We start from the raw sequence: 20,255 nt of genomic DNA, 5'->3' as shown, positions 1-20,255 counted from the left end.
TGCGTTTGCAAATATTTCATTTAATGGATGATTAAGATTTGCTACAAGTTTCGATTAGAAAAAAAAAAATCCACTTTTTGATTCTGATATCACAAATATATGTTTGTCTTTTCAGGAGAAACATGGCGGAGCATCAGCATTGTAACAGAGCCCTTCCCTTGTCCATTTAACTCGCCACCTTCAACATCCTTTAGACCGCGACACTCAACACACACAGTGACCAAGTCTGTTCGCGCACAACAGAAAAACCTCAGAAATCTTCATCTGGCAGGACTGATTATGGAGTAGGCTGTTCCTTGTAGATCCTGTTTGTTTTCTCAGTCGAGCTCTTCACAGTAGGTAGGAACTGCTGATCAAATGCTTCACTTATCATCCTGGGGTTTAGTGTGAACATTTGATTGGTTTATAACCAGCCTTTTCTCAGTTGAGTGATGTCTGTTATGTTTGCTTTAAAATGCTTTTATTGTTTAATAGTGGTTTTCTACAAATGTAGTAGAGCGTCAGTTCAGAAACCATAATTAGCAGTGATTCCCTTGGTGCTACTTGGGGAAAACGTTAAGACGACATTCAAGTGAACTCTTATTTTTTTTTTTTTTTTGTTTGTTTGTTTACTTGTCTATTAAATTCAGGAGAGATTTTATTATTGTTATTATTATTATTATTATTATTATTATTGAAATGACATACCTCACATTTAAAACGTGAACAAATATATTCTGTGCTCAAATTTGGACAGGTTTTTTTGGCTTTGTTCACTGCTCAGGTACTAAAGGCGAGGTCCCAAATCGTTGCCTCTCCCAACCAGCGTGGAACCAGTAGCCTACACATTCTTGTAAAGTTTGAACTAAAATTGATCTATTTTCGAATATTCCTCTATTTTTTAAAAGTATGCTTTTTATAGTATTTGTAAAAAAAAAAAAGGAGGTTTTTAAGTTATTCATATCCATCTGTTCATTCGATTTGTAGGTGACCAGTTATTTAAAAAGCTGTTCTGCCTGAATTAACCTGAATCATTCTTATTCGTTTCCTCTTGTAGTACACCAAGTTTACCATATTTCTCATCTTTTTACTAAGAAGTGCTCCACAAGTCATGTTTTGCTCATTATCATAAGAGTCATAATTACTTTTAACATACAGTGGCTTCTTTAAAATGTAAACACATCCATAAAAGGACAGGTTTTTTTTTGTCAATAATTGCTCTTTGTTAAACAATTTTCAAATCTTCTCCACACATGCTGTGAAATTTATCCTGTATGTTCAACAGAAACAAGCTTTTTTTAAGATAGAAAAATATGAAAAAATAGATAAATAAATAAATATATATATATATATATATATATATATATATATATATATATATATAGTCATATGAAAAGGTTTGGGCACCCCTATTAATCTTATTTATTTTTATCTCTAAATATTTGGATGTTTGCAAAAGCTATTTCAGTTTGATATATCTAATAACTGATGGACACAGTAATATTTCAGTATTGAAATGAGGTTTATTGTACTAACAGAAAATGTGCAATATGCATCAAAACAAAATTTGACAGGTGCAAAAATGTTGGTACCCTTATCATTTTATTGATTTGAATATTTCTAACTACTTTTCACTGACTTACTGAAGCACAGAATTGGTTTGGTAACCTCATTAAGCTTTGAACTTCATAGCCAGGTGTAGCCAATCATGAGAAAAGGTATTTAATGTGGCCAAATGCAAGTTGTTCTCCTATTTGAATCTCCTCTGAAGAGTGGCATCATGGGCACCTCAAAACAGCTCTCAAATGATCTGAAAACAAAGATTGTTCAACATAGTTGTTTAGGGGAAGGATACAAAAAGTTGTCTCAGAGATTTAACCTGTCAGTTTCCACTGTGAGGAACATAGTAAGGCCACTGGGACAGTTCTTGTTTAAGCCCAGAAGTGGCAGGCCAAGAAAAAATATCAGAGAGGCAGAGAAGAAGAATGGTGAGAACAGTCAAGGATAACCCACAGACCGCCTCCAAAGACCTGCAGCATCATCTTGCTGCAGGTGGTGTCTCTGTGCATCGTTCAACAATTCAGCGCACTTTGCACAAGGAGCAGCTGTATGGGAGAGTGATGCGAAAGAAGCCGTTTCTGCAAGCACGCTACAAACAGAGCTGCTTGAGGTATGCAAAAGCACATTTGGACAAGCCAGCTTCATTTTGGAATGAGGTCCTGTGGACTGATGAAACAAAGATTGAGTTGTTTGGTCATAACAAAAGGTGTTATGCATGGTGGGAAAAAAACAGCATTCCAAGAAAAACACTTGCTAACCACTGTAAAATTTGGTGGAGGTTCCATCGTGCTTTGGGCTGTGTGGCCAGTGCCAGCACTGGGAATCTTGTTAAAGTTGAGGGTCGCATGGATTCCATTCACTATCAACAAATTCTTTAGAACAATGTTCAAGAATCAGTTGCGAAGTTGAAGTTTTGCAAAAGGAGGATCTACTAAATATTAATGTCACTTTTCTGTTGGGGTGTCCATACTTTTGCACCTGTCAAATTTTGTGTTAATGCGTACTGCACATTTTTCTTTTTAGTCCAAAGATCTCATTTCAATACTGAAACATTACTGTGTCCATAAGTTATTGTTTGTATCAAACTGAAATAGCTTTTGCAAACATCCAAATATTTAGAGATAAAAATAAGATTAATTGGGGTGCCCAAACTTTTTCATATGACTGTATCAATATATATATCTGCAACAACCTGGTTAAGTAAGCGAGCCCACCCCTAAACTAAAGCTTTGTTGAAAGTTCTCTGAATCAAGACAAAACAGGACTGCAGAAGTTGGGTTGATCGACGAGATGCACTGCGGACCTCCCGAGGTGCGTTCCTATTTAGTCTGGACATTATTGAGATTGGTGACATGTCAAAAACACCCACTAACAACTTCTTGTAGCTCCTTCACTGTTACTTTCAGTCTTCCAAATCCATTTTTTTCTCATCAGCTTTAGGGAAATGTCCAGTTTTAACAAGCCAGGTTGTTGACTGTCTTTTTAGTGTCGTATATAAAATTCTGTGGATTTTCTTGAGTTCACTAGTGTTCATGGTCATCCAACCAGGTCATTTCAGATGTTTTTGTTATGTTTTTCTCCAATAGTTTTTCTTTTGTTTTTCTCTTGAATTGTACAGGATAAATGTCAAATTGTGTGCAGATTCATCAGGAAAAAACCTGGCAAATTTACCAGTGGTGTGTAAACTATTCAGCCACTTTATTTGGTCAATGAGATGTTTTTCTCGCTTTGGTCTGCTTATCTCAGGTTTTGATGTTCTATGTAAGACTACAGACCTCCTTATGATTGTATAAGGGATTGTCATCAATGTATATCCATCTGTGTTGTAAATGTACATTCATGTTCAGTCAAGCGAGGTCAATGAAAATGAAAACTTGTCTATCACTATTACCACACATGTAAGAGATGAAGGCAGCTGCCCGAGTATACGTGGCTTTTTTTTTTCTCTCTCACAGGCGCACAGGTTGTCTTTTTTTATGTTCTGCTATACAGTAATTTATTTGTAAAGTCGGAACCGTTTCATGTGATTTTGATGTACTGTGGTGTTTTAATGAGCTTCAAAGCTTCAGGTAGAGATGTCAATATATTACTTTCATTATCAAACAAGTTTGTAAAGCCTTTTTAACCACATAGTTTTGAGTAGATTTGCACTCACTTGCTGTTTTCCTGTGCTTTTTCTATAGAAAGGAATGCTTGACTAACTTTTAGAGAACCTGCTTACTAACATGTTCCTTTTTGTCCTAAAGTCCAAACAGGATCTGTTCTTATCATAGCTTCATGCATTTTAGAAAAAAAACACCCACAATCTTCTTCAGGATGAAAACGTAGTATTCCATATTAAGTAAAAGTAGATTTTAGACAAAAACTATTGTTGCTTTGTGAATTCTCCCTGTCTTTTTATGAAGAAAAAAATGAATAAAATATGCATTTACTTGCATTTGTGTTGGGCTGTTTGTGTGAACTATAACTATCTACATAGACAATAATCAAGTTTCTTTGTGTCCTTACCGAAATATGTAAAACCTACTACCACCATCTTATATATCCTCAGTATTTTGTTTAATAACTATGACCAAGTATTGTTCTCATTTGTCCTGATCAATAACCCTAATTAGTGTTTTGAAACTTTACATTAGTAGTCCATGACTTCCTGCTTCCCTGTGGCAAATGACTCATTTTAAGCCACTCCTTAAAATGGGAAAGATGAGAGGACATGCCATTTACATTTGATAAAAGCATTGGTCTCAAGTCAGGAAACAGACAGTTGCTTCTCTTTTGCTAATTTTTATAGTCAGAGCAATCATTACATAGTTTAAAATAACTGGAACAAGCCAGGCTGCACATAGGGTTAAGATGTTTGGTCACAATGCACAGTGAAGCCGTAAGCGAGGCACCAAAACTACCATTTGACTCATGTACCAGCAATTGCTGCCTTCTACTTTAATTTTAATTGGAACTGTCTGCAGTGATCAAATTTGAGCCATTTAGCAAAATCCCAGGAAAACCACCACATGCCCACAGTTATGGAAACAGTGGGCCCTTTCCAAAGGCCCTGCGTGTGCTGTTCATTCTCAAAGGAATCTGTGAAGTGTGCTAAAAGGATAGAAGAGCATCCAGAACTATGTAGAGATTGCTGAGCCGAGTGCTCAGATTGTTCCCTGAATGTTACAACCTCATTAATTAGGGTTAAAATATTTGTACTTTTTTTTTAGTGTAACTGTTACTGTAATAATTTTAACAATGATTAAAACTTCTATGTGTGACAATTGTACAGGAAACTGCATCAGGTTCTGTGTCTATAACAATCAAGACAGTTGGTACTAAAAGTAGCATGCATGGGACCATACAATTTAGTTCCTTACATGTGTAGTCCTATTTATGTTTCCTATTAATGTACCGCAACTATGGCAAAAAGCTTTACAAAACATCTAAATACTGCTTAAACTAAATCTTTGTACATTTCCAAATTGTTTTTCACAACTTTAGCAAATTCACTTCAAATCAGTGGAGAACTATCAAAGGGGTATAGAGGACTATCCCTTTATAAACAAAAATCCCCAAGACTATAAACCAATCCACACAAATTGAACTTTGCAAAAGTGTATTTATTGTTATATTCCCCAAATTAGAACAAATGACTGAGTTTAAAAGTACAAACAAAGACTAATTTAGGCAGCTGCAAAGCTTTTTTTATTGGGAATATATGCTTCACTGCTTCAAACAAGTCCAATGATAATGTTTGAGTCCATTGTCATCGCAGAGTTGGATTCTAGCGAATTGTCTTTGCCGGGCTTTTGAAACTTGATGCAGCCTGAAGCTGGAGTTGGTAGGCCATTGGGTGAATTTTGAAACCATATAGCCTGAAAAAGAAAAACAACAAAGAAATTAGCTTCTGGTTCATACAACAAACACCCCATTCCTACTTTTTAAAACACACCGTTAAATATAAATCTTTACAAACGTGAACGAACCTTGGTACAAACTGGTTGGCTGGTCGTTTTGGTCGATACTCTGGGTTCACCATGAACAACATGTGAGGAAATCCCGTGCCGAAGTAGGCTCCATCTGTGTGATGATGTCTGGAGGATTTAGGAGTGTACACATCCATACACTTAGGGCAGTAAAGCTTCACCATTGCCTCTCCTGGGATATCTGACAAGCCTAGATGAGTCGAGTCAGAAAGCAAACAGTAAGGAAAGACTTAATGACCAAGTGTGGGAGAAAATGTCTGGAAAGAGTCCACCTCACCAATAGGAAGCATTGGCTGATTCTCGCAGTATACTCTGGGACAATAGCCAAAGTCCCCTTGCTGGTATTTTTCCAACTAAAGAGAGAAACAAAAATTAAAGATGGCTGCTGATGATTGATTTGGAGAGCCAGTGAGACTCGCAAGTCATTATGCACTGCGGTACCATTTGTGCGATGCCTCTGTTTGTGAGAATGTATCGTGCATGTATAAGACCATAGAGCATCTCAGCTGCCTGCTCAATCAAATCGCTCTGATTCTGGTTATCTTCAGTTTCCTCATCTGTTAAAGAAAAGTCACGCAGGAAGTTAAAAAACTATAATTTTTCTTCCTTTTAATCCAAAGTCAACACCTCTCTAATAACCTCACCAGGCTCCAGGTCGAGAATCAAATCCAAAGCCTGACGGTAATGAGGGACCTGCTCGTTCAGTCCTGTCAGGTTGAACTTGTCCTGAATGTAGTCTTCATCAACCTGAAATACAGCATGTGCAGAGAACATTCAGTGAATAGGTACTGTTGCTGCAGTCGGAAAAATACCACACACTGATGTGAAAGCATTAGAGAAGCGTCTAACAGGATTATTCAGCTGCTGCCAGGGCAGAAAATAAAGAGTTATAATTAGAAATTGGATTGTACAAGTGCACATGTGCAAGTCTAACCAGTGATTAACTGGATGGATGCTGAGAACAAACAATTCCTAGAAAAATGAATTCTGTTTTTTTTTGTTTTGTTTTGTTTTTTGAACACACATGATCTCTGACCGGTTTGTTTGGTATAAGCCACCATGTTCTCCGGTAGAGAACACAGTGTTTGCAAAAGTACTTGAAAAGGATTTCTGCTTTCTGCCAAATATATTTGCATTTTACAGTCAACCACGTTTGGAACAATTATAGAATCTTTTCAGTTACATCTCTACCAGCATTGCAGATCTAGAGTAAACTTTCAGCATTGGTTTTTGAGTCTTATGAGGAGTTATTTAGGGATTTTGACCATATTCTGAGCACACATGAATATACTCAGAGCTAAATCTAGCTGTTGCTTTTCTGGTTGTAGTTGTAGTTTTAGGGTCTTGTCTTGTTGGAAGTTAAAACCTTTGCTCATATTCTTCCTTGGTGTCCCCAGTATTCCTGAGCTTTGTTCCTGTTAAAGAAAAGCAGCCTCATAGAATGATTAAACTGCTGGTGATTTTCTTCACTGCCATTATTCAGTCTGTCCTCTCCACATTCACCACTGTGTGATTTGTCTCAGCCACAAAACAGGACAAACAATCAGACCCATAGAGAGGGTCATTATAGCTTCTATACATTTCATGTTGGCGCCATTTGCAAAACCCAGTTGCCACAGAGAGTTTCTTTATCCAGGCTCTGATGAACACAATGAACATCTTCCCTAGATTTATTTTCTGTGTACATATCTACACTATTGCAACCAGTGCATACATATATTATATCTCTCTACTTACTATATCTTTTAGGTTACCTGTTACTTGTTAACACAGACGCTGTAGCCAGAAGAAGAAGCTAATAAAACACTTCCTTAAAAGTCATTTCTGGTATCTACTTAAAAGGAATGCTAACTGAGCCAAAAGATCGTGACTACGTATTGTTTGAATCACCACAGGTGTCTTTCGCATGCACAGAACATCCCCCCACCCCCCCAACATACTATTTAGAGATTTACCCCCAGAATTTCAGCTAATAAAAGGCTGTCCACTCTCTCAATTTGTAACCTAGATATGTGAAACTGGCAACATGTAGAAGTCAACGCTTAGTAAAACCGGTTTTGTTTTTAACGTAATACTCTTGGAAATTGCATATTTTAAGACCCAACGGTTTCCGACCCCAACTTAAAAGCCTCTCAGCTGAGGAACAAATGTAAACAGACTGGATTCCTTTATAAATGAGCTCCTACTTTTGATTCTTTGATCATATTTTCAAAGTAAAGGTGGAACTTGCCTCGCAGAACAGCTCGTTTCCTCTGAGTCCACAGAACCAGGATATCCAGGACACCTCCTCCGAACTGCTCATCCTCCTGACAAACAGTAGAGCTCTTTAGATCCACACCAGTCGGCTACCCAGAAGCTTTCATTAAAACAAACTTAAAAATGAGCCATTCTAACGTGATACGCCGTCACATATCGGATATATGCTCCGATATAGTTTACGTTCACCGCAACTTACGTTAGCTCTTCATGTACACGCTACCTGGCTAGCTATTGTGTTGCTATGTAGCTTAGGGTGATTAATTCGGTAAGTATTTCTGTCAAAAGTATTTTCACATGAGAGTTTATTAAATTACAACATAAATGTAGCTTCACTTACCCGTTTAAATGTGCCTTATAATATATTAATATGCAGGCTTTGCTAGCTTTTCCTCTCTTCCGCGATGACCAACTTCCGGTGTCCTAGGTTTTCAAATTAATAGTCTAATTATAATGTGTTGACAGGAAATAGAAACATTTAAACAAACACCGACACTGTTTTTTTTTCTTCCACTTTTTAATAAAATAACAATTCCAATACACCGGATGTAACAAAAAAAATGACATTGACGCCCATATTTCTCAGGTAAATTTTAAAAAATCCCAACAGTTATAAGTCACTTTGGCATTAGGCTATATAATTTTCATTTTATTATCAAACTTATGCAACAACACTCCATCCTTATTTTCAGTCAAATTTCCCACTGTTTTACATCTTGGTTGTGCCAGAAGGACTCTAAAAAAAAAAAAAGAAAACATATCCTGATGTAATGAAGACTTCAGGGAAGGTCTGAAAAGGTTTTGCGTGAGGGTGGACCAACATCCTTCTGCTCCTGCTCCTTTCCCATTCCTTCGAACATTAGAATCCTTAGCAGCAGAAGAAGAAACACTTATTACTTCAAATTTTCAATCATACTCTTTGTACTTTCTGAAGTTCCTTTAGTGAGATGCCAGAAAAAGTGCTGTGAAAGTGAAAACTGTCATTCATTTCACATACTTATGGAAACACGAAAAACATGGTTGGTGATAGTGTGAAAACTAAAGAAATCCACTTTTAACTTAAAGTGTTTTGGTTAGGGGTAAAAGTTAGCAGTAGTTGACAGTTTAAAACAAAAGCCAGGCAATCATATACAGCCTTCTTTTAAAGCATTGTGTTTGTGCAATGGATTTCTTTACTCAGAGCTTACATGAAAATCTACCAGCCCATTCCTAGTCTCATTACATAGCAAAACACAAAACCATTTAAATATTTTTTATTTCAAAGACATACATTCATCAACATACTCAAAAGCTCTAATGTGAATCGATCTAAAATCAGACACCCTTTCGGTTTCATGTTAACCTAAATATACTCACAGCTTCAGAATTGCATTTCGCTTCCCCAGCATCATATTCAGGAAGTCGTGGTAGCTGATTGTGTCCTTCGATGGGCCTCCAGCGACCTCTGACATCATCTTTTTCAGCTCTAAGTGAGTTTTGGCCAGTCCAAGTTTTTCCAGCATACGTTTTAACCCCATCATATCTGGAATATTGTTTGTGCATAAAGAAGAAATAAATTTGACAAGTTTAAGTGGCCTGTGAAAACACTGTTAAAAATGAGTGAGTGAGCAAGTTGAAATTTCTCACGGTAGCTAAAAATACTTTTGATACGTAGAAGTTTGATAGTCTTTACCTATGTCTCCTTTGTCGTTGAGATCAAACTCCATGTATTTCTCTAAAAGAAAGACATGGAAGTGTTTTACAGAACATTATACCAGAAATTTAAATGCAAATAAAGACATTTACTTCTCTAAGTAACTCACTTTTAAACATTTCAAGCTTTGTTGCCAGATCTTCCTCCTCTGCATACTTTGAATCAGAGAGAAACGCCTGAAAAGGGGATCAGTTCATTTGTTTGGTCGCACCATGAAATATTATGTCAAATATGACAGTTATTCCAACTCACCTCATTTATGGAGTTAAGTTTTTCCTCCTGCTGAGACTTAAGAAGCCCATAAGCTTTACCTCCTGTTAAAAACAAAACGGTGATCAAACAAATCATTTTCTGAATTCTGAGAAGAAAAACAAACCATATCAATTTCAAATTTCAAGCTTTTTTCAATTGAATTGGCTTTAAAAATATAAGCTTTAGCAGAGAAATGCGAGCTTACCTTGAGCATTGTTATCCATCTGTGTGAACGGTACTGGGAAACTGTAAAACAGCGACTGTTTTTAATCGCTGTGGCTGTAAATTGTATCTGAAGAGGAAGTGAGGTCTGGGTGAAGTTCCTGCATTACATTTAAGGCAGCAGAGAGTTAAGGTCAACTGGGTGATGCAAAATAATAGAATTCCCATTTACCACATCTTTTCAGCATGCAGGGTCTGAAAACTTGTGCCATTCGGTTCTTTTTCATGTTGCTGCAGCGTACTGCCCACAGCACGCTCACTGTTATGTTTCACTTCTGTACAATGCGATGAATGAGCTTACATGTTTTCACTGTTTTCAGGAAGCAATACTGTTGAAACATGGGAGATTGTTGTTAGTCAGCGAAGAGACAACTCAGTTACCTGAAATGAAGGCATAAGCCAAGAAATTTAGAGTTTATGCAGTTAATCTCAATACTTTACTAATACACGGCATTAGAAAGATCAAATATCCTTAAATTTTTACTGAATCAATTTATTTGAAATGTAGGCTGGAACATGACCTTTCTCTACTAAAAGTATTTTTTTTATCCAGCATAATTTTTCTGAAACTGAACATGGTTTTGTAATTAGCATTATACAATAATCTTGAAAAACAATCCTGCAAGGATAAGCCGGGATAGACATTAGATGGAAGGATGGATGATGTTATAGTTTATTCAGACGCACTCTACAAGTCAATCACCATGTCACAGTGATGTTTTATTTTTGCCAAACGATGGCGCTCTTGCTCAATTGAAAATAGGAAAACAGTCCTATGTTCATTGTACTTCAGTTTCAAGATGACACTTCACAGGAACTGAGAATATCCTATCTTAAAACTAAAGGTACAAAAGCTAATCCTCACATGACCTTGATGCATTTGTCAGAAAATGGCTCACTTGTATTTTCAGGTTTGTCTTTTAGTGTTTGTATTAAAAGTTCCTCCCAAATGCAGAGGTGAGTTTCTTGTTGGTCTTTCTTATTGGATTAAATCAGCCAATATTCTATTTGAATATATATTTTATGTCTTTTTTTTGTAGATTTACACATTTTAGTAATTCACTACATAGAGTAATTTTTTATCTTTCCTGTCTCAGCAACCTCGTTAAAATCTTACTCTGTGGGTGCTGACTTTGTGTCAGCTATTAAAGATCAAGACGTGGCTCTGTCATGTCTAAACTTCAACATCACAGATCCAAGGATTTGCTATAGAATCAGACTGATGAAAAAAACAGATGTCAAGGAACCGTCAGTTATATTTGAGTACCCAAAGAAATCCCAGGATGCCAAACGTGTGAATTTGGAAGCAGACATGAAAGGACAAACGTGTGTTTTTTTGAAAACCTTGCAACAATCAGATGGAGGGGAGTACGATTTAGAAATCTGGAAAGGATGGGACAGAATTAATGTCACACAAATAACATTACAAGTGAAAGGTAGGATCTTCATTTTTTTATTTTAACGATTCATTTATACAATCTGCATGGTAGGTCACATGCTTCTTTATGATTTTTTAGACTGCCGGACTCTTAAGCCAGAGGTGGCAAAGCTTGGTCAGAAAGTGAGTCTTAACTGTTCAGTGGATGCAGAAACAGCCCCTTCAAATGTCACATGGGTGAAGAAGAAAGGGAGCAACTCTGTACCTGTTAATTTGACAAGGGTTGAAATCAAGGGTATATCCCTGACAATCAAGTCTGTGTCTGCCAGTGACGACGGGTGGTACAAGTGTGATTATGTACTCGGGCAAAGTCATCGCTGCTCAGAGATCAAACTACATCTTCAGGGTCACCAAGGTCTGATCTTAAACAGATCTCTTCAGTATTACCTCCAGTAATGTTGTCTATTAGATAACTCTTTCTATTCCTTTGCTTTTTTGTTTGATTAAGCAGAAGACGTGTCCGCGACTACCATGAGTCCAACATCTGCATTTACAGAAACTCGCCAAGGTGTATTTTCTGCTTAATTTTCCACATTCACTGTAACAGTGGTCTCTTTGTATTGAGGTGTTGAAATGGCTTCATCTTTATGTCGTTGCCAGCCTCTGCTTACATTGCTTCGGAGACCAACAGGGCAGAAGAAAGTGGTGGAACCTCGACTCTGGTTGTAGTCCTGACCATTACCACGATTTTCACACTTGCAGCACTAACAGGAGTGCTTATTTACAGGAGATATAAAACTCAGAGGAACTCTGCAGGTGGGCTCTTTGTTTCTCTCTCTGTTTTGTACGGTTTTAAGGTTTTATGGTTGATTTCTATTGCACAGTGCTTTATGACTTCATGACTGTGAAAAAGAAAAGCGCTTTATAAATAAACTTTACTTACTCTCGTTCTCTCTCTCTGTTCCTCTTTCCCCATGTAAATATGTGTGTGTGTGTGTGTATATATATATATATATATATATATATATATATATATATATATATATATATATATATATATATATATATATATATATATATATATATATATATATATATATATATTATTTGCCTTTTCCCTTTTCTTCTCTTGTGAACCAGTCTGCTTTACAGACTCTGCAGATGTTTATGAGAATGTCAGTCTTCCATGTTCACCAGGTGAGAGTAAAATTATGGTCTTGGTGCCACTTTTTTTTAAATCAAATATCTAAGCTGCACCTCATTATTTGTATTTTCTTGCCTTAAATTTATAGAGTCATTTTCCACCTTTTAAATGAGAAATGTTTGTGTAACACACAGATACTACAAGTCGAATCAACAGCTTGTATGCATTCCCAGAGGAGAACGTAGAAGGACTCACCTGTAAGTATAAGGCAATGATAACTCTAATCAATATTTGTATTGAGTATTTATGCAAATATTCCAATATTCCCATTTTTGTTGCAGTTCAAATCTAGAAATTTTCTGGCCACTCAAGGAAAACACTGAAGTTCTTTCTCTGTTCCCTCAAAAAAAAAAAAAAAAAAAATAAAAATAAGACCAACCTGCCTGGCACCAAGAAACATGCCACCTTCAGCATCACAGCATCACTTAAATGCTTTTCTCCCCCCATTGGTTTGACCTTCAGCATTTTGTTATCACCATGTCTAAATGCTTAAATGCGGTGAGCTGCTACAATGTAATTAGCTGATTCCTTATTTGTGCTAACACCACTGGACAGAAGTGCCTAACAAAGTTTCCAGTCAGTTTATTTCAAATGATCTATATTTTTCAAGTGCAATGTTTGCTACATTGTTGTCTTTCAACAGGCTTTATTTCATCCAAAGTGCGCATGTGATTTTCTCTTGTGTATTTTATTTTGCAAATCATGTTTATTGTGTTGGCAAATAAAACTATTTCAGCATTTAAGTAAAGACAGAGCAGTGTTTATTTTACTTTAGTTGACAGGTTGTAATAAATTGTAGAAACCATCATCAGTGGTGGCAACTTCTCTTTTTAGTGGTCCCGGTTGCTGTACTTCCTCATCCTGAATGGCATCATAAACATGATTCTGGTAGAAACAACCAGAATGACATTAGCATACTGGGATATATCAGACCAACACAAATCAAATGGAAATGTTGATATATATACTTATTTCTTTTTACCATTGAGATGCTTGACAGTTCATCAGCTGCAGAAAGAGAGAAGACATCAGTTGTGACTTTTGGTACATGATCAAAAAGTGAAAGTTTAGGTGAAGGGTTCCTCTACCAGATTCAGGACCCAAATCGTTGTTGCGATTCCTCTTCCAGTGAATAAAAACTCCTCCTGCTGCTGCACAGAATAAAACGCCAAGAAGGAGACCTAACCATGCCAGGCTCTGCAGAGCTGAAAAGAATGTAGTCTTATTTCTTTTTTCTTTGTGCTCAAACAAGATTGCATTAACAAACAAGTGACCCTGCATACGTACATTTATCAGGGCTCAAAGTTTTCGATGCCCTCAGTGAACCTTCTCTGTACACAGAGCAGGTTATTGCATCAGAGCTAACTGGCCAAACTGGGAGAAGAAGCTCATTGATCACTGTGTTGTTGACATGAAATAATCTGCCTTGCCAACGCTCTTGGTTACTTCCTGACCAAGTTAAGTTGAAGTTTTCTTCACATGTTTCAGCACAAGTAAGCACACAGGTCAAAGAGAGATTTCCTCCTACTGGGTCTGTATTTGCTGCAACTGTAACATAGAAAAAAAAGTGTCAGAAGAAATTTTTAGATAGCTCTCAGAGTCTGAATTTCTTTTCTATTATTTTTCTCACTTACCATTGAGGGTGTGAACCCTAATTTTGTGTAACACTCTTTGCTCATCAGATGAACTCATACACTGGTAATCTCCACCATACAGAGGAGTCATTTTGCTGATTACTAAGGATGAGTCTTTGATCACATGAAATGCATTTGCTTGTCCATTTTCAGGTAACACATCACTGAGCGTTTTGTTATTCAGTGTCCACTCTATTCTGTCTCCAAGTTTGAGAGAGGAAGTGTTTCTGCATAGAAGTGACACTGACTCACCAACAGCAGTGAACACTTCCTCCAGCCCATCTACAGGAAAGAGAGCAAAACTCAATGTTTGTACAGACTAAACCACAGTTTGGATTTCTTAATGCAGAGCATTACCTCTTACTGTTGTCCTGTATCTGGCAGAGGCTTTAACCTCACCATTCTGGGTTATTTGGCATTTCCATATTCTGTGATGGTCGGTCAGTTTCCTGGTAATGATGAGTTTTGAGAAGCAAACAGATGGATTTTCAAATCTAAATCTATTACCAGTTATTGGAACGTCATCCTCTGTTGTCCAAGTGAAATGTATGTCTGTGTTGTTTTTACAAAGCTCAAATCCTGAAGATTTACTGATGGAACAGTGAAGTTCTATGGTGCCCCCTGCTGGAGGTTTGTTCTCAGTAACTGTTGAATAAAAATAAAATTACTCTCGTTTAATATTCAATTTAATGATTTTATGAACCACAGTCCTACTTACTGTCAACAAACCGAAGGTCAACACTTGAATTTAGCGCTCCACTTTGACAAGTGTACAACTTGGCATCATCACGCTCCATCTGAGGGATCTCCAGGGAGCAATCCTTTAGCAGACGATACTTGTTTTCCTTTAAATGTGTCACTTTTCCATCTGTAACCACCTCATCTGTTACCCATATCAAACCTGTGACTGTCCAGTTTACAGAAGAGCAGGATCCAGTAGAAGGTAAACCACATTTCAAGGTAACTCTGTCTCCTGGTATAGCAATCTGCAGCACAGAATCTGTGTGTAATAATAAAACAATGCATTTAGGCTAAAAATATAAATAATTATTGAGTATTTGTTTTCAAAGCAGGTATTTAAGTATCTATGCTAATCCAATCTATATTCACTTGCAAAGTGATTTCCGGTGATTCACTGTTTCTTTGTCGGATAATTAACAAATAAATCACAATTAGAGAACTGAAAACTGGACTATGCTGATTGACCTTCTAGAGGCTCTTCAATGCAATCCATGACCAAATACAGAGAAAGCATCCACATATGGTACTGTGTTGGATGATTTTCTCCTTACACACATTTTTAAATTTGTAAGGTAAAGCAAATCACCACAATAAACAATTACTTAAATACTTGATACAACCTAAATGAGATGATTATAAGAGAAGTGTTGTACCTACCAGATGAATAATGTACCAGCGTAGCCCAGAGATGAGATATGAGATACAGTCCAATCAAAAGCTGGAAATTCATTTTCCTTTCATAAGACTCTTGTATGAATGCTTCACAAATATGACCAAGTTCAGTAAGGGCAACCGTTTCTTAAAATACCTCTTCAGGAAGTATTTTTGACACCACATGACAGGATGTTACTTCAATGCAAAACGGAATGTGTTTAATAGAAAATCTTCTTCTGGGCTGTTTTTGTCGCTCTGCAGGTCCCTGTAATTTGTTCTTCTGCTTCAGATGTTTGAGTAAATATATCTTTTACTTTCAGCCTAATCTTCTCCATCTGTCACGTGGATGCCAGACTTGTTAACATATATTTTTGTAGATTTAGTTTTAGACACTTTATTGCAAAATTAGCAAAAACGTGTGTGTGTGTGTGTGTGTGTGTGTGTTGTTGTTGTTTTTTTTTTCATGATTCATGGATGAGTCCAGTTCATTGTCTACTCTGTAAGATGACAACTGAACACAAACTGCCTGCTGAGAAATGATATGATAAACCCGATCCAGTGTGAGGTTCCACACATTAGTGGTTCAGTTTTTAGTTCTTCTCTAAAGGTTCTGATCTTACATAGAGCTGTTCTGATTCTCAGATGAAAAGCAAATAAACAGTACAGCTCAGCCAAACATCATTCACTCTCCAGGCAGATTAAGGTTTACAGATGTTTATAAATATTATCCAACATGCCTCATCTGACTGGATGTATATTAAAGTTTCAGATTGACCCAGCTGGAGTCCCTTATGAACCTGACAAAGAATCTGAGGAGGGAGATGAAGATTAGGTCCTTCGAACCCCAAAGACTTGAAGCCCATCACTAAAGCAAAAATAGTCATAATATTGTAAACCAGCAAGAAAATTGTTCAGAAATTATTCAGATAGTATGATTGCAGTAATACTTTTATTTCCCCCTGTGATTGTTAAGGGTACTAACAGGTTTAAACAAAATGTTAATACAAATTATTCAAAACGAAGTAAACTAGATTTTTGCTCAATTCATATTCATTTGGCTTTTTTTATTATATTTTGATAGATGTGTTATTTCCTATAATAAACAAACTTATCGGTTGCTGAATATTTGGCAGCAAAGCCAGGAACTGCACTACTGCAGAAGGTTACATTGATGCTGGAAACATGTGGATAAGCAGCTAAAAGGTGACATCTTACATGACAGATACAAAGATGTGGTATAGAAAAATAAAACACTGCAAAATCAAACATTGACAAAGTGGCTCAACCACTGAGCCATGTGATGGTCCAGAATCATAATTTTACGCCTTAAGATGTAGAGACAGTTAATGTCAGCCTGGTGTGCATAAGCTTTTTTTTTCCATCTCTACAAAACATCATTTTTTTTTTTTTTTCAAAAAATGTTTTAAATTGTAGAAGATCAGCAGTAAAGTTGTAAAGTTGTCTTCTGTTTCTTGTGATTCTTCTTCCTCGGTGTGTTTCCTCATGGCTCTAAGAAGAAGCAAACTGATGTGAGCACATTTGAACATTTCTGCCTGATTTGCAAAGTCGTTCAGTCCTGACTGTTTATTAGCAGCATAAAAATATGAAAACAACAATCATGTTTAATCTTATTTTTCAGAACAAATGACAGCTTAGTCGAACAGTTCGTAAATCATCTTTACCTGCCTTATTGCAGTGTTTCCACTTCATGTAGATGCAAAATCCAACTGCAGCTACACCTACACATATTACGAGGCCAAGGCGAAGGGCTAAAATCCAGGAAAGCTGCAGAGCTGAAGAGATTAAAGTCTTGTCATTTTTGGTATTCTTATATTTTCTGTATAATTTTTTTATAATGTGTAATAACCCCACATACGTACATTTATCAGGGCTCAAAGTTTTCGATGCCCTCAGTGAACCTTCTCTGTACACAGAGCAGGTTATTGCATCAGAGCTAACTGGCCAAACCGGGAGAAGAAGCTCATTGATCAATGTGTTGTTGACATGAAATAATCTGCCTTGCCAACACTCTTGGTTACTTCCTGACCAAGTTAAGTTGAAGTTTTCTTCACATGTTTCAGCACAAGTAAGCACACAGGTCAAAGAGAGATTTCCTCCTACTGGGTCTGTATTTGCTGCAACTGTAACATAGAAAGAAAAAAAAAGTGTCAGAAGAAATTTTTAGATAGCTCTCAGAGTCTGAATTTCTTTTCTATTATTTTTCTCACTTACCATTGAGGGTGTGAACCCTAATTTTGTGTAACACTCTTTGCTCATCAGATGAACTCATACACTGGTAATCTCCACCATACAGAGGAGTCATTTTGCTGATTACTAAGGATGAGTCTTTGATCACATGAAATGCATTTGCTTGTCCATTTTCAGGTAACACATCACTGAGCGTTTTGTTATTCAGTGTCCACTCTATTCTGTCTCCAAGTCTGAGAGAGGAAGTGTTTCTGCATAGAAGTGACACTGACTCACCAACAGCAGTGAACACTTCCTCCAGCCCATCTACAGGAAAGAGAGCAAAACTCAATGTTTGTACAGACTAAACCACAGTTTGGATTTCTTAATGCAGAGCATTACCTCTTACTGTTGTCCTGTATATGGCAGAGGCTTTAACCTCACCATTCTGGGTTATTTGGCATTTCCATATTCTGTGATGGTCGGTCAGTTTCCTGGTAATGATGAGTTTTGAGAGGCAAACAGATGGATTTTCAAATCTAAATCTATTACCAGTTATTGGAACGTCATCCTCTGTTGTCCAGGTGAAATGTATGTCTGTGTTGTTTTTACAACGCTCCCATCCTGAAGATTTACTGATGAAACAGTGAAGTTCTATGGTGCCTCCTGCTGGAGGTTTGTTCTCAGTAACTGTTGAATAAAAACAAAATTACTCTCTCATTCAATATTCACTTTAAAAGATTTTATGAACCACAGTCCTACTTACTGTCAACAAACCGAAGGTCAACACTTGAATTTAGCGCTCCACTTTGACAAGTGTACAACTTGGCATCATCACGCTCCATCTGAGGGATCTCCAGGGAGCAATCCTTTAGCAGACGATACTTGTTTTCCTTTAAATGTGTCACTTTTCCATCTGTAACCACCTCATCTGTTTCCCATATCAAACCTGTGACTGTCCAGTTTACAGAAGAGCAGGATCCAGTAGAAGGTAAACCACATTTCAAGGTAACTCTGTCTCCTGGTATAGCAATCTGCAGCACAGGACCTGTGTGTAATAATAAAACAATGCATTCAAGCTAAAAATACATGCATTTAGGTTTTCAAATGAAAAATATAAATACAGTTCTTTTCAAAAGCGTGCAGATCATAATCCAACTTGAATTCACTTGCACAGTGAATCCCAGTCATATTCTCTGTTGCTGTGTTGGATATTTAGCAAACAAGTCATGATTAGAGAAATAACTGAAATACAAACTACACTGAATAACCTTTAAGGGGCTTCCCATCATTTGTTTCCCGTTCCTCTCAAGCACATATGAGCAGTTTATTAAATATCAAGCCATCAGTGAAAACACTCTTACAGTCACTTTTCCATCAAAAACTTTTATAAATCTAAAACTCTCTTTAGGAAAGCTTGTGCTTATTAAAAACAAATCCCAGATTCAAAACAACATTCATTCTGAAAGATGGACTTCATGAAAAAAATGCCAGTTTATATATTAGTATCTATTTGTCATGACAACAAAGCAACAACATCCAAATTTTACAGTTATTTACAATATATAAGCAGAGAAAGCATCCAGCTTTAGTACAACAGAGTACCAAATCATCACTGTAAATAAATACTTAAATACTAAATAGAGATCAATTAGGATGATTAGATATAATAAATGCGCTATAATTACCTGAGGAATAAAGTGAATCTGACTGAACAGATGTAATGAGATACAGAGCAACCAAAGGCTCGACATTCATTCTCTTTTCAGAAGATATTCTTGTAAATACTAAATTAAATACCTGATGCAACCTAGATAATTTGATTATAAGAGAAGTGTTGTACCTACCTGGTGAATAAAGTGCCAGCGATGCCCATAGAAGAGAAATAAGACACAGTCCAATCAAAGGCTGGAAATTCATTCTTCTTCTATACAACTCCTTTAAATGCTTCACAAATATGACCAAGTTCTCTGAGAGCAACAGTTTCTTAAAATACCTCTTCCGGAAATCACTTTGTGACATCACATTGGAGGAAGTTGTTTCAATACAAACCTGAGGCCGTTTCACTGAAGAGTCTTTCATGGCTGTTTTTATACTCTGTATAAAAACGCCTCTGTAGGTGTGTGTTTTTATACAGAGTATGTGATATCATAATTTTCAGAGAAACACATTTCACCATATCTGCTTGATTTCAATGCAAATTCTGCCTTACAATTCTGACGGTTCACCACAGATAAGCTGCGAAAACAAATCAGTCATTTAATATCATAACTGACTTAGGAGTCAAGATAAATAGTAGTAATTATGCTACTCTGACAGCTCGGTGTAGTAGTTCTCTGTTAGAGTTAATCCCTGCACGGTATCTGTGTTTCCACTTCACATATGTGCCAAATTCAACTGCAGCTGCATCTATTAAAAGGAAACGATGAATGACTGAAACTGCACATTTAACAGAGTGCTAAAATTTTGATGCCCTCAGTGAACCTTCTCTGTGGACAAACAAGGTCATTTCATCAGGGCTTAT

The 20,255-nt window shown here is 36.8% G+C and overlaps 6 protein-coding genes across 13 annotated transcripts in view; 2 read left to right on the top strand and 4 right to left on the bottom strand.

Moving 5' to 3' along the window:
• Window positions 1-3,976, top strand: part of LOC106904282 (uncharacterized) — a 41,705-nt gene extending 37,729 nt beyond the window's left edge. For all 7 annotated transcript variants that reach the window (XM_088013891.1, XM_014968559.2, XM_014968558.2 and 4 more), the window contains one exon: window positions 116-3,976. In XM_088013891.1, coding sequence (XP_087870017.1) covers window positions 116-145 — 30 coding nt within the window. In that variant the 3' untranslated portion in view covers window positions 146-3,976. The remainder of the gene's footprint in view (window positions 1-115) is intronic.
• A 1,147-nt stretch (window positions 3,977-5,123) lies between these two features.
• LOC106904288 (casein kinase II subunit beta-like) lies at window positions 5,124-8,243 on the bottom strand. The gene is made up of 7 exons (XM_014968573.2): window positions 8,107-8,243; window positions 7,741-7,816; window positions 6,155-6,257; window positions 5,952-6,067; window positions 5,788-5,863; window positions 5,511-5,700; window positions 5,124-5,399 (listed from the first exon to the last, which is right to left on the bottom strand). Exons 2-7 carry the CDS (start codon window positions 7,810-7,812, stop codon window positions 5,309-5,311), a joined length of 648 nt encoding a protein of 215 aa, XP_014824059.1. The 5' UTR covers window positions 7,813-7,816; window positions 8,107-8,243; the 3' UTR covers window positions 5,124-5,308.
• Window positions 8,244-8,264: 21 nt separating this feature from the next.
• LOC106904289 (allograft inflammatory factor 1-like) lies at window positions 8,265-10,072 on the bottom strand. Its single transcript, XM_014968574.2, has 6 exons — window positions 9,917-10,072; window positions 9,712-9,773; window positions 9,569-9,635; window positions 9,439-9,480; window positions 9,123-9,288; window positions 8,265-8,633 (listed from the first exon to the last, which is right to left on the bottom strand). The coding sequence occupies exons 1-6, from the start codon at window positions 9,933-9,935 to the stop codon at window positions 8,546-8,548; spliced, it is 444 nt and encodes a 147-aa protein (XP_014824060.1). The 5' UTR covers window positions 9,936-10,072; the 3' UTR covers window positions 8,265-8,545.
• A 730-nt stretch (window positions 10,073-10,802) lies between these two features.
• Window positions 10,803-13,263, top strand: LOC106904287 (uncharacterized). 2 transcript variants are annotated; one of them, XM_014968572.2, is made up of 8 exons: window positions 10,803-10,890; window positions 11,031-11,369; window positions 11,451-11,726; window positions 11,823-11,879; window positions 11,972-12,127; window positions 12,452-12,508; window positions 12,650-12,712; window positions 12,797-13,263. In XM_014968572.2, the coding sequence occupies exons 1-8, from the start codon at window positions 10,824-10,826 to the stop codon at window positions 12,805-12,807; spliced, it is 1,026 nt and encodes a 341-aa protein (XP_014824058.2). In that variant the 5' UTR covers window positions 10,803-10,823; the 3' UTR covers window positions 12,808-13,263. The 2 variants fall into 2 exon arrangements, with proteins under 2 accessions (XP_014824058.2, XP_014824057.2); XM_014968571.2 differs by having other exon boundaries at window positions 11,820-11,879.
• LOC106904284 (uncharacterized) lies at window positions 13,254-15,696 on the bottom strand. Its single transcript, XM_014968566.2, has 8 exons — window positions 15,548-15,696; window positions 14,868-15,149; window positions 14,507-14,794; window positions 14,150-14,431; window positions 13,803-14,063; window positions 13,604-13,720; window positions 13,498-13,523; window positions 13,254-13,400 (listed from the first exon to the last, which is right to left on the bottom strand). The coding sequence occupies exons 1-8, from the start codon at window positions 15,618-15,620 to the stop codon at window positions 13,287-13,289; spliced, it is 1,443 nt and encodes a 480-aa protein (XP_014824052.2). The 5' UTR covers window positions 15,621-15,696; the 3' UTR covers window positions 13,254-13,286.
• A 778-nt stretch (window positions 15,697-16,474) lies between these two features.
• Window positions 16,475-19,715, bottom strand: LOC106904290 (uncharacterized). The gene is made up of 7 exons (XM_088014174.1): window positions 19,579-19,715; window positions 18,498-18,779; window positions 18,134-18,421; window positions 17,777-18,058; window positions 17,425-17,685; window positions 17,227-17,337; window positions 16,475-17,053 (listed from the first exon to the last, which is right to left on the bottom strand). The coding sequence occupies exons 1-7, from the start codon at window positions 19,649-19,651 to the stop codon at window positions 17,046-17,048; spliced, it is 1,305 nt and encodes a 434-aa protein (XP_087870300.1). The 5' UTR covers window positions 19,652-19,715; the 3' UTR covers window positions 16,475-17,045.
• Between the last annotated feature and the right edge of the window lie 540 nt (window positions 19,716-20,255).

The sequence above is a fragment of the Poecilia mexicana genome, unplaced genomic scaffold (assembly GCF_051168715.1).
Source record: "Poecilia mexicana isolate PSO_F unplaced genomic scaffold, ASM5116871v1 scaffold_16, whole genome shotgun sequence".
NCBI lineage: Eukaryota > Metazoa > Chordata > Actinopteri > Cyprinodontiformes > Poeciliidae > Poecilia > Poecilia mexicana.
Note: the sequence above shows the minus strand (reverse complement) of the source record. Positions and strands in the feature narration are given on the sequence as shown.